The 12,409-nt window shown below is 47.2% G+C and overlaps 1 protein-coding gene across 1 annotated transcript in view; it reads right to left on the minus strand.

The window, feature by feature from the left end:
* LOC142798508 (uncharacterized) overlaps positions 1 to 12,409 on the minus strand; it is a 154,574-nt gene that overhangs the window by 35,159 nt on the left and 107,006 nt on the right. Inside the window, exon 2 of the mRNA XM_075887384.1 lies at positions 9,094 to 9,234. Coding sequence (XP_075743499.1) covers positions 9,094 to 9,185 — 92 coding nt within the window. The 5' untranslated portion in view covers positions 9,186 to 9,234. The remainder of the gene's footprint in view (positions 1 to 9,093; positions 9,235 to 12,409) is intronic.

Genomic DNA, 12,409 nt, shown 5'->3' on the forward strand with positions numbered 1-12,409 from the left:
TCAACACCGAGGGGTTGCGTGAGTTTGTACAACCCCCTCAACGCGTCGCATGAGTTTTATAGCAAGCTTATGCGACAAGGCTTTGCAAAGTCACTGTCTCTAGTCGTCTTGGTGTGCCTATGTAGTCATTCACGGTTTGTCATGCGGTCACGATCCATCGAAATAAAAGAGGTATGCGCCATGAAAATTAAGTAAATACCACTACTCACAACCAGTTCAATAAAAATGACGGCGGCCCAACAAAAACCACTGATATTAGTGCCGCTGAAACTCTTTCGTAAATGGCTTAAGGAAATGAACGCGGGCACGTAGTGAAGCAAAACAGAAAAGAAGAAGTGCTTTAAGGTATGCTGCATCACGGCGCCGTTTACTGATGACATTAGCGGAGCGCAAGCACTATTCCTTACAAGGTTCGCTCCATGCAGTTTTGATATTACCAATACTAATAAAAATACTGATAAATTTTAAATATTTTCTCTAGCTTACCTGTTTCAGTAAATAGCTATCTATCCTACTATACCCTTCAGGGTAAACCACTGCCTGCCCAAAGTGTTAAGTGAAATAATGTACTTACTCGTTGTCAACTTTAAAAAGGAAAACACGGTGTGTGAGTCCATTATATGTTCCAGGTGGATAAGGCATTTTCTTCTCCCCATATTTTTGGGCACCGTACTATAAGAGGAAAAGTTGTCATAATAGGATATTGACGTGGAAGAAAACTTGTAAACGGTAATTATTTATATACTTAGGTGAATTTCAAGGTGAGAATTCAATATTCTAAGCGAGAATCAGCGAGAGAGAAAAAGTTAGTCTTCTGGAACATCTACGTAGGCAACCATTGTGTCTTTACTGAGATGCTTTTACCCACTGCTGACATTGGTGGGCATGGCTGTTGCGTTGCTCCTGCGTAACTAGGTCATTACTGTTGCGACGTAATTCTAATGACTATCAAGGCATCCAGTTGACTTTGAATGATGTCTACCGGCTCTTCTAGTCACCGTGTACCAGCAAGAATGATTATGCTTGTTAAAAAGGGAATGATGAGATAGTATTCCAGCACACTAGAGACGTGCTGTCCGAGTGGTAGGACAATTTTCAAGGATAGCTTTATCGACTTGGATGTCAGCCAATAATTGCACCAAGGTGGTTGGGGAAGTCCATACAGAAGATATCATCTGTCAAGCGAAGTTTCAAGACCACAAAGCTCACGAAATCAATAGAGAAATCTTATTGGTAATGGTCACTCTTGTTGCACAAGTTCCTGCCGGGGTTACCTGTTGACCATGAGCTGTCTATGTTTCGGGGCCTTCCCAGCGCATCTGGACTTCTTCAACTTCACGGCAAACAGCGTACTGATGGCAGAGCTTTAGATACCAGTGTCATCGAGAGACGACACTGTAGTGCATCGTCTTGCGTTTCGGTCATATCTCAGCGTGGAACCACGGTGACCTTTGCTCAATGCGCTGTGCGACACACCCTTGTCAGGTCTTCAGGCAGTGAACGTTTTCCATCAATGGCAGTGGCGGTGTCATCGATAGCAATGGAAGATCGTCAGCGCAACGCCGAAAAGCATTGGGACCTTCATTATTCAATGCTTCTGCTTTTTTCGGATATGGTCTCACGGATTGGCCTCGGGAAAACATCGTGCGCTGCTGGCAAGCGCTGCAAAACAGCAGCAAAGCGAAAGAAAACGGGGAGGTAGCCAGGTTACCCATCTCTCTACTGCATGGTTGCCCGTGACGCCGCGCTGTTTTAGATGTGAAGCATCTTTTTCTTGAGCCTATGCCGCGCGTCGTCGGCGGCCTCCGCAATTCTACTAAGCCTAAAGTGCCTATATACCTTCGGAAAAGTACAGCATTCTTTTGAACTGCGCCGCTTCCTCCTCTCATCACCTAGAAAGCAGACTGGAAGCTTGTGGCGCGTTACAGAGGGTGCCACTGTCACAAGCGAAAGAAAAAGCAACGCGCCTGAGAGGAGGCGGCGACGGGGAGAGCAGATGGCGGTACTTTTACGAAGTATAGGGGCTTTACCTATGCCTACGAAACTCTTATTCTTTCCTCTCACCAACAGTTGCACGTTACTCTCTCCACTTTTCTCCTACCACTTGCTTGCGCTCGCTGCCTCTTTCTCTCCTCAAGGCATGCCCCGTCGGCGTTAACATCCTCATTGCGCATGCACGTTGGCCCCCACCTATCCCTTCACTCGTACGTTCTCCGTCTCTGGTCTCTCAACGCCGACACAGGGAGCGTCTGCCAGCCTACCCTCGATTCCCATCTTCTCTAGCACTCTTCCTATGGAGTGGGCACTGCCATTGTAAATATGTGTGGTGTGTGCGAGTCTCCTCCCTCTCTGTCGCCTCACAACGTCAATGCAGGCAACGGCTCTGGGAGAGTTTCTGAATAAAAAAAAACTGACTGCGTGCGCTGCACAACGGTTCACTCGCCACCCTTGTATATAGGAACCGGATGTTCTCATCGAATGTAGTGCCGGTGGGAGGTTTATTATGTTCGTTGTTAAACAAGAAACGTTCGAAGCGCGCGGAATAACTCACATAGAATTGCTGGTCTCTGTGTCTAATCGGAGTCTTCTGTTTCTCACCACCCATAAGCGGCGATCGGCAAGTTTCAGTAGCAAACGCCGGTAAATCACTGCGTTCTTCACGCCTTCCCAGGTTCTCTCCTGCGCGACGCCGTGACGAGGACCAGCGGCAATATCACCGCCAGTGTAAGCGTTAGTGCCCGTTGTATAGTGAACTAGAATATAATCTAGTTTGCCAGTTTTTGCACGTTTCGAGCTTGCTTTTACAATTAATAAGACAACAATGTATATCTTTAGAGCACTTGCTACATTGTACGGATTTTGGGAAAGTAAGTCACCTTGCATATATATGTTTGTGTGTTTTTTCACCTGCCATCACATGGAGGGGGTGCACGTACACCGAACACGTAAAATGTTGTACTAGTAGAGCTTAAACTTTTTTAGGGGCGAAGCTCCTTATGGCGTGGCTTGGGCGTCTCTCGTAGTACGTAAACATCAATGGCACATACCCGAAATAGGTTTAACATTTCACCTCCAAGGTGGTGCCGGTGAGAGATTTCTTCTGTGCGCTGTTTAACAATAAAAATAGTGCTCAATGTACATGCCAATGGCTGCTAATGGGGAATGAGAGACAGGAGCATTCGGCTTTTATTCAACGCGCACGCTGCGATCCCCATAAGCGGCCATTCGCATGTACATTGAGCACTATCGAATAAGAAAGGGTTGCTACATTATACTCGCTGGGCGTAACCTTCTTAGTTTTAGAAAGGTTTAGCGACCGTTGAGCCGCAGGGCCATAAATACAATGAACTAGTATATACCATGAATGAATTCGAGGTGGTTAAAGGGGGGAAGCAGACACGAAGCGCAAGCCGTAAGAAATTAAAAGCTGAATCCTCCTGTCTCTCATTTCACATTAGCAGCCACTGGCATGTACAATGAGCACTATCTGACAGGAAAAGGTTGCTGCGTTATACTCGCTGGGCGTAACCTCCTTGGTTTCAGAAAGGTTTAGCGAGCGTTGGGCCGCAGTGCCATGAATACAGTGAACTAGTTTATACCATGAACTCAAGGTGGTTGAAGGTGGGAAGTACACCCGAAGCGCAAGCCGTAAGAAAGTGTGCGTGTGCCACCTCTCGTTTAGTCCTTGGAATGTCCACTGAATGGCGGTGCTTCTATATGGAGAATATATGATAAAAAGATGCGAGATGGTGGGACTTGGAGTGTTGAATAGAAGGACGAACGGACACACAGACAGATGCATGGATGGACGCATGAACGGACGCAGGGGCGGATGCATGAACGAACGCAGGGACGGGTGCACGAACATAGGCATGGACGGTCACACAGACGGACGCATGGACGGACAAATGTTTCGCCCCACTCTCCATCATTGACTCCGGGGATATGCTGCCATTTTTTTCTCAGGGCAAGGATCGTCCTATGCAGCTTTTTGTAATAATCGAGCGGGACAATTCAGCAGGACCATTGGTGTCGAAATGGGAAGTACAAGTATAGGAACCTATAGAATCACAACGCAGGCTTTGACAGGGTGTTCCCTTGTTACCCTTGTAAATTCAGCTCTATCTACAAGGACTAGAAGCCAAATTAGAGGTGAGTCGACTCGTCTTAAGCCTCTTTTTTGCCAAGCAAGAAAAACATGAAGAACTGTCATACCCAGCATTGATGTATGCAGATGATACAATATTAATAGCCGACAACAAGAAAAATATGCTGGGTTGATAGGCGCCTGTGGTAACGAGTTCACTAAAGAGTTCAGTAGTAAAGACCGGCAATCGTGGTATTCAATGATAAAGAAGGCAGTGAGCATAAGATACAGCACATCACCCTAAAAATGGTGCATGAATACAAACATATCGTCGTATGGATGAATAACGGGGTTGAGTACCTAAGAGTGCACGAAAGATACATAATAACTAAGGCCACGAAGCGTACGCGGTGGATCGATGGGTTGTAAGAGGCCTGCAGGCTTTATAGGTGGTGACTTGCGACGCTGACATTCGCGGCATCCTTTCACGTAGCGTTTGACACAAGCTGCGAGTTTTGGTCAGAAATATCGCTGTCAAACCCGGTCGAGCGTCCGTGAGTATCCCAGATGGCCGGATATCGGTTCATCGTGGCAGGCTAATAGAATGTCATCACAAAGGTCTTGAGGGACGACTAGAAGATACGATCTGCTGCCAACACTGGTGTTTTTCTTGTATAATATGCCGTGTCGTAAGCAAAATGACGGCAACGTACGGGAAAGTGGACGAGGAACAGACGCGGTGCTGCCTTCTAAATGATCGATGATGGGCCTTAACTCGGGGTCCGCTCGTTGCTCACTGAGGAGGTCCGCGCCACTGAGAGTCTCCAGGAAGGCGCTGTCGTCTTCTACAGCTGTATGGTCGGATTCCAGAGGTGCCCGTGATAGCGTGTCGGCGTCTTCATGCTTTCTACCCGACTTGTATACGATGGGGACATCGAACTCCTGAAGTCGCAGACTCCACCGTGCTAATCGCCCAGAGGGGTCTCGGTGGTTAACCAACGAACATAAAGCGTGGTGATCAGTCACAACTTTGAATGGACACCCATAGAGATAAGGCCTGAACTTTGTAATCACCCATATTACTGCGAGACATTCCTTCTCTGACGTTGAATAGTTGGTTTCGGCACGTGATAGAGTGCGGCTCGCGTAGGCAATCATACGTTAGATCCCATCTTGTGTTTGCATCAGGATAGCTCCGAGACCAATGTTTCTTGCGTCAGTGCGCACCTCTGTGTCAGCGTCCCTATCGAAATGACCGAGTACAGGAGAGGATGAAACTCAATGGTACAGTTCCGCAAAGGCAGTCGCTTGTTCGTCAGTCCACTGAAATGGGGTGTCCTCACGCGTAAGTCTAATGAGAGGCTCCGCTACCTTAGAGAAATTTCCAATAAAGCAGCGATAGTAGGCGCAGAGCCCTAGAAATCGCCGAAGAGTTTTTTTGTTTGTCGGAGCTGGAAAAGCGGCCACAGCGGCAGTCTTCTCGGAATCGGGCCGAACGCCTGCAGCGCTCACAACGTGACCCAAGAACTTCAGTTTATTGTAGTCGAAGTGGCACTTCTCAGGTGTGAGGGTAAGGTCAGCGGATCGTATGGCATCAAAAACACTCCGAAGGCGACGAAGGTGCTCGTCAAACGTTTCTGAAAAGACAACGACATCATCTAGATAGACGAGGCAACTTTTCCACTTGAGGTCAGCGAGAGCGGTATCCATCATTCGTTGGAATATGGCTGGAGCGGAACAGATGCCGAATTGAGGAAAAGTACTTTGCTCGCCTCAGCCTGTCAAGAGAATCGTCCACTCGAGGCAACGGGTACACGTCTTTCTTTGTGACGTTATTCAGCTTCCTATAATCGACACAAAAGCGAAGTGTACCATCCTTCTTCTTTACAAGGACCACTGGCGATGACCAAGGGCTGCTTGATGGCTGTATTACACCGTCTTGAAGCATTTCCTTCACTTGCTTTTGAATCGCGCGTCGCTCGGTTGGTGAAACGCGGTAAGGCTGTTGCCGTATAGGATGCGCGTCACCGTAGTTGGTAATACGGTGTTTCGTAATCGATGTTTGACGGATTCTCGATGAACGTGCAAAACAGGCGTGGAATTCTGTCAGCAGGTCATTAAGCCTTCGTTTGTTTTTGTCAGAAAGCGTTGGATTTATATCGACGCCCCGGAGAGGTGATTCGGCATTATCGGTTGCCTCGGAAGCAAAACACTCAGTCACATTGGTTACTAGCTGGGTAGGCATAGTCGATGACAGTACCAGGAAAAAGGTGTCGGCGCTCGTAGCTGAAGTTCGTAACAAGTACCTCGCAGTGGCCAGCCTGTAGGTCTACTAGGCTTCGTGCTACGTAGAGACCTTGGGAAAAGAGTAGGGATCGATTGCTCTCCGCCACCATTTCACTGTGTGCTAATTTGTTACACGCCACTTGAACCATAACACTTGAGCGCGGTGGTATTGTCACAGCATCGTCGATCACCCGCAGACATACTCGATCATGGCTGGGATTATGCTCTGGTGGGGCGTTTTTTGTCGAGAACGTGACGAGGCGTTGTCGATTGTCGATGATAGCACCGTGCTCCCTCAGGAAGTCCATGCCAATGATCAGGTCTCGAAAACACTGACGGAGAACGCTCAAGCTGACAACGATGGTAGAACCACGAATCTGTATTCGTGCTGTGCAAACGCCGAGTGGCATCACGATGTGCCCGCCAGCAGTACGAATAGGCCTGATGTTCCAAGGCATCGTCACTTTCTTTAGGAGAACAGCCTGTTTTTCACTTATAGAAAAATCCGCACCCGTGTCAACTAAAGCACTGACTTTGCGACCGTCGAGCAGCACTGGAATGTCTAATGAAATCTTTGCAGAACCAGCTGGTGTCGTTGTCGTCGGAGAATTGTCAGTTTGCGGAAGCGTCGGTTGGAGGCCTTGTGCTTGTCCAGTATGAGCAGCCTCGCCCCGAAGGTCGCTGTGGTTAGTTTTTCTGGCGTGGACTGGGTGACCGACCCTGCGCCACGCTCGAATAGGTGCGGCATTTAGGAGAAAATCGCCGCGGTGACGGGGAGCGTGACTTGTGCAAGGATGACGAAGTTCCGCGCTGTTGAGCCACATACTCTTCAATTTCAGGGGGCTGCTGACCGAACCTCGGTGGTGGTAAGTTCGTATAAAATCCGCGTAGTCCAAGTTGTCGGTAAGGACACTGTGGGTACAGGTGCCCAGCTTCACCACAGTGGAAGCAGAGAGGACGTCGATCTGGCGCACGCCAGACGTCTGACTTCCGCGAGATCAGGTGAGGTGCGTTGTAATATGGCGCCACTTGGACCGTCTGCAGCATGGCTGGGGCCACGGTGGGATGCGGAATTGCAGGTGTAACAGGTTGCCGCAAAGCTTGAGCATACGACATGCGAGGAAAGTCACCGGGAGGTTGATAATCCCGCATGCAAGGCGGTTCTCTTGAGGCATGCTGGACTTCATCTCGGACAACGCTGCACAACGAGGAGGTAGTGGGCTGCGAGGGCACTGATAGCTTCTGGAGTTCTTCGTGGATGACTGAACGTATGATCTCTCGGAAGAAATCTATTTGGCCACCGAAATCTCCTAAGTAGTCCGTAGTTGAAGCGTTGACGTGCCGTTCGTATGACGGGGCCCGGTGCCTAAGAGTGCTTTCTATGGTGACGGCTTTTGTGAGAAATTCTGACACAGACTTTGGTGGACTGCGTACAAGCCCACCGAAAAGCTGTTCTTTCACCCCGCGCATGAGGTACCGTACCTTCTTTTCTTCTGGCATGCCGGAGTCAGCTCGGTGGAAAAGGCGCGTCATTTCTTCGACATACATCCCAACCCCTTCGTTCGGCTATTGTATGCGGGACTGCAGATCGCGCTCAGCTCTCTCCCGACGGTCAGGGCTGACATATGTCCCAAGAAGTCGGCGTTTGAAGTCTTCCCATGATGTGAGAATACCTGCCTGGTTCTCATACTAGACACGTGCGCCGCCGAAAATACTGAAATAGACGTGCCGCAGTTTGTCTGCGTCGTCCCACTGGTTGTGCACGGCAACAAACTCGTAATGAACGAGCCAATCTTCTACATCCTCAAGTGCAGTGCCATGAAAGGGATTCGGCGTTCGCGGTGTGAGTAAGGTGCAATGAAGCGGCGTTGTGCCGTTCGTACCGGTAGGGTTGGTGTCGGTAGGGCTGGTCGGAGCTGCCATGTTGTTTGCGAGCAGTCCAAACTCAGGGGATAGCCCTCGGATTCTACTGCTGGCGCGATGCACAGTTGTGACTACCGGTACGACGCTTGTGTTCCTGCTATATGGAGGGGTACGGTGCATAGATAACCCAGCACGTCCACCAGTTTGTCACGCACCAAGAGCCGTAGAGACAAGACAGGAACAGCGGGGCAGAAAGACACGAGCGTGTATCTTCAGAACGAGGCGCTAACCACACTTCTTCTTCGTTCTCTTTGCCCTTTTTGGCTCGCTAGGGCTTGCCGGCTCACAACTCTAGATGGCAATATTTTAAGCATGTGTTTTACATTAATCTAAGGCATGCTACCTTGATTCTTTAGCTGTTGAATGTCAACACTGGATTCTCTAGCTCAGAGTGCTCACTTTTTTCTGGAACGCAAGCTTGGGTTGTGATGTTCTAGCACTTCATATTTCATATGAAAATGCTATACACTGTTACTAATAATCTGGTGTCGCCCTCGTTTTACTTTTGTTTTCTTGCTGTTTTACTTACCATTTTATCTACACCACTCATTGTCATCTTGCTTTATATTAGTCTCTCTGTAATATTATTTTCTTTATTTTTTAATATGGGAAGCACAGTTTGTTGCAAACGCACCAAAGTGCACGTTTGAATGGCTGTATCTAGTAAAGCAGCTTGTCAGCTTTTTCCCCAGTCTCCGTCCTTTTACTGATAAAAAATAAAGGAACCTCTTACAAATACACATTTGTTAAATATTCAAGGCCATAAACATAGCCCAAGTGAAGACATCAAAACTTACCGGGTATTCTGCATGCCATCCGGGTTTCTCACGGACCTCGAGATACAAGGCCAACAAAGCTGAAGACATGCCGTGCTCTGCCAGGAACTCATTAGTAGACATGTTGTCTTCGGATCACTGAGTTTTCTAAAGGAGTATTACCTGCAGAAAATACATCACGCAAAGTCAAGAACAGGGCGAGCATGACCTGGTGCGAATGCATGTCATATTGCCGCGTACGGCTACGCCACCATCACTCGTATTATCACGCCCATCGCAGCTCGCCCGGAATGTGTGGAAAGTTTTCGCAATACTATAGTATATGCTGATATGATTCCAACCAAACGCTATTACACCACTTCATTTGGAACTAGGTCTAGTACCAACAATGGAGCCCCACCGCGGTGGTCTAGTGGCTAAGGTAGTTGGCTGCTGATCCGCAGGTCGCGGAATCGAATCCCGGCTGCAACGGCTGCACTTTCAACGGGGACTAAAATGCTGCAGGCTTGTCTCCTCAGATTTGCGTGCAAGCTGAAGAACCCTAAGTGGTCGAAATTTCCGGAGGTCTCCACTATACGGCGTTTCTAATTTATCTTATGGTGGTTTAGGGTGTTAAACCCCACCTATCTATCTAGCAATAACAATGGAATGTTCGAACGTTCTATCGCGCACGTGTAAACTCTGACGCAATCATCAGCTGATGAGAATATCGCTGACAGGCAATTTCTGTCGATGCCGTCGTTGAAGTGTGAGCGTGACGTTTTTTCCAAATACCGGTTGGTCCGAGAATTTAATCGATTTTAGCCTGTTTTCGGGTTACGTTGTTTCACCATCACACCAAAGCGACGTGCTTGTGCACTGATATTCCAGGCGGCTCCGTGAGTCAAATGAGTAATCCCCATCAGAAGAAGACATCAGCGCCTCTATGGAGTGTCATATACTAGTCGCAGGCTGAAATGTGGCAAGAAAGACATGACAACAGCTCTCCATTTGGCCTGCCGCAGCTATTTTACAACCGCTTCGGGAGTGACTGAAATTGCGCAGTTCATCTTCTGGGAACGTGCAATTCTATGCCAGGAACGCATGAGCACTTTCGTAAAGCGGAGCTCTAAAGAAAGGTTGCGACATTTTTATAGATTGAGACGCTACGAGAGCGTAGTTTGAGAATGGAAAGTACAAACTTCGAACCACTGATCTATTTCAAGCAACCCTCGTGGTCTTTTAGAAATTTACAAATTATATCATCAGTTTACCTGTAAAGTTCTTGCCTCCTGCGAACTGCTATTCACGAAAGTTGCAAATATTCGGAGTCTGTTTCCTTGCTCTTGAGCACTCGTGTGGTTCCTACTTCAATAGCGTCTGTATAGCGATGACTATTATTCGCAAGTCTAACTCTCTTCTCAAGGTAAATATAAGCTGTCATTGACGACAAGGAGTTCTATTGGTTCGGCACACTACACTGTGTTGCTAGGCCCAATAATTCTCACAGTCTGAGCACTCTAGATTGACCCATGAATGACAACACAAAGCTTAACCTGTACGACAGCTATATGAAGATACCGTGGCTTCTGATGCATCTCTATGGTGCTAGAGCCTACTTTATTATTCCTTCCTAGAAGAAAAGACAGCAGCATCACTTTTACGCAAATAATGATAGAACCTCCATTATGTAGCAAAATATTTATAGCTCCTTTCTTTTAATGCGCTTACTGCGTGCTAACACTAACCAAATAAGCCATCATCATCTTCAAAAAAATCTCCAATATCCAAAGTATGACGTTTTCAACACACATATATAGCACAATAATTAAGCCAGGCTATTGAAGGTAATCACGTTTGATAGCTTGTTCACACTTCATATTGTCGGCGCTCAGTACTTTACAAAGAAGCGGAGTTGTTTCCAATTTTTCCCGACTGCATAATAAAAATCCGCGCTAAGGTCAGTGATAAATTGCACATTCACACGAAGAATTCATCTGATTTTAAGGAATTCTATAAAATCATAACTTTCAGCTTAATATAGAGATGAACCTATTTGGGTAGAACACTGAAGCAGCGTGCTTAAACCTGCACCGGCAACGTTTCGTGGTTACACCTTGTTTCAAAGAACCTAAATTAAATCACGAATGACGACTTTGACTCAATGATTATGCGTGTGCTATCGGTGCTGCCGCTGTGCCTGGTGCAGGAGCATTCCGGAGCGTGCCGCGAGTGCTGTTCTGTACGCGAAAATGCTGGTGCCCTCAATAGCAAAGAAATGGGGCTCTTGAAAGTATGCCGCTGATAAGCGTATTTGTAAGGTCCATTATTCAATAAATTATGCTTTGTCGCTGGTAAGCTGGCCGGGGATTCTGTTTCTGCTAGAGAGAGAGAACTGTAGAAAAGAGACAGGGAGGTTAACGAAGCGTTGGCTCGATTGGCTACCCTACAATTGGGGGGGAGGCAATAATACAGCACCTTACACTGGAGGGGGGGGGTAAATAACAAAAAGGAAAGAGATAGTGAAAAAAGAACAGTAAGAAACAATTGGATAAATAGCCCGCTTGAGACTACACAGTACGTCGTCGCGGTGTTTTATCACAGGCACTCCTGAAGTTCAGTGGTCCTCATGAAACACAAAAGAACTTTTGTGGCCTCGCGCGCATGCGCGACCATCGGCCAAGGTCCTAGAAACATTTTTTCGGAGGGTGGTCTTAGATATAGCTATCAGATCATTAATTGAGGTGACTTCTGGACACCACGATGCATGCATCTGATACGTATGACTGTTGTTGTCGTCTGCAAAAAGCATGGAGTCGTGCTGCTGAACACATTGAACAAGATTTCATTCCCGGTATAAAGGAAGAGAACATAAATACGCATGAGAAAATAACAAAATATGGACACAGAAAAATGCACACAGCATAGCCTACTAGTACTGTGCGTGGAGGTTAGAAAAAAGTTTAACTACATTGGTCTTGCGCGCATTTTTTTGTTTGTGTTTCAATCAGCTTTATTATGTATTGAAGCGTTAACAGAGAAGTCTGAAATTCAGCCATAACCCAAAGTAAACAGTTAGGACAAAACTTTTCACAATAAAATATAAACATAAGAAAGAATGCTGTCAGGCAGGCAAACGTGAAGATTCACTTGATTCTATTTTTCTGATGGAGCAAGGGCTCCTTGTTTCCTTTGAGGCAGAGTTGCGGTATTTTAATGTCAATCAGCTTTCTTGGAAAACTTCAACACAGACATTATAGCCTGCCTCTCTGCATTTCTGTTTGTCTGTCGTTCTCCCGATTAAGGCATACGGTGAATGCTTTTGCTCAAACGCCCGGCCATCCATATCTACTGACGG

Source organism: Rhipicephalus microplus, chromosome 1 (genome assembly GCF_043290135.1).
Source record: "Rhipicephalus microplus isolate Deutch F79 chromosome 1, USDA_Rmic, whole genome shotgun sequence".
Classification (NCBI taxonomy): Eukaryota; Metazoa; Arthropoda; class Arachnida; order Ixodida; family Ixodidae; genus Rhipicephalus; species Rhipicephalus microplus.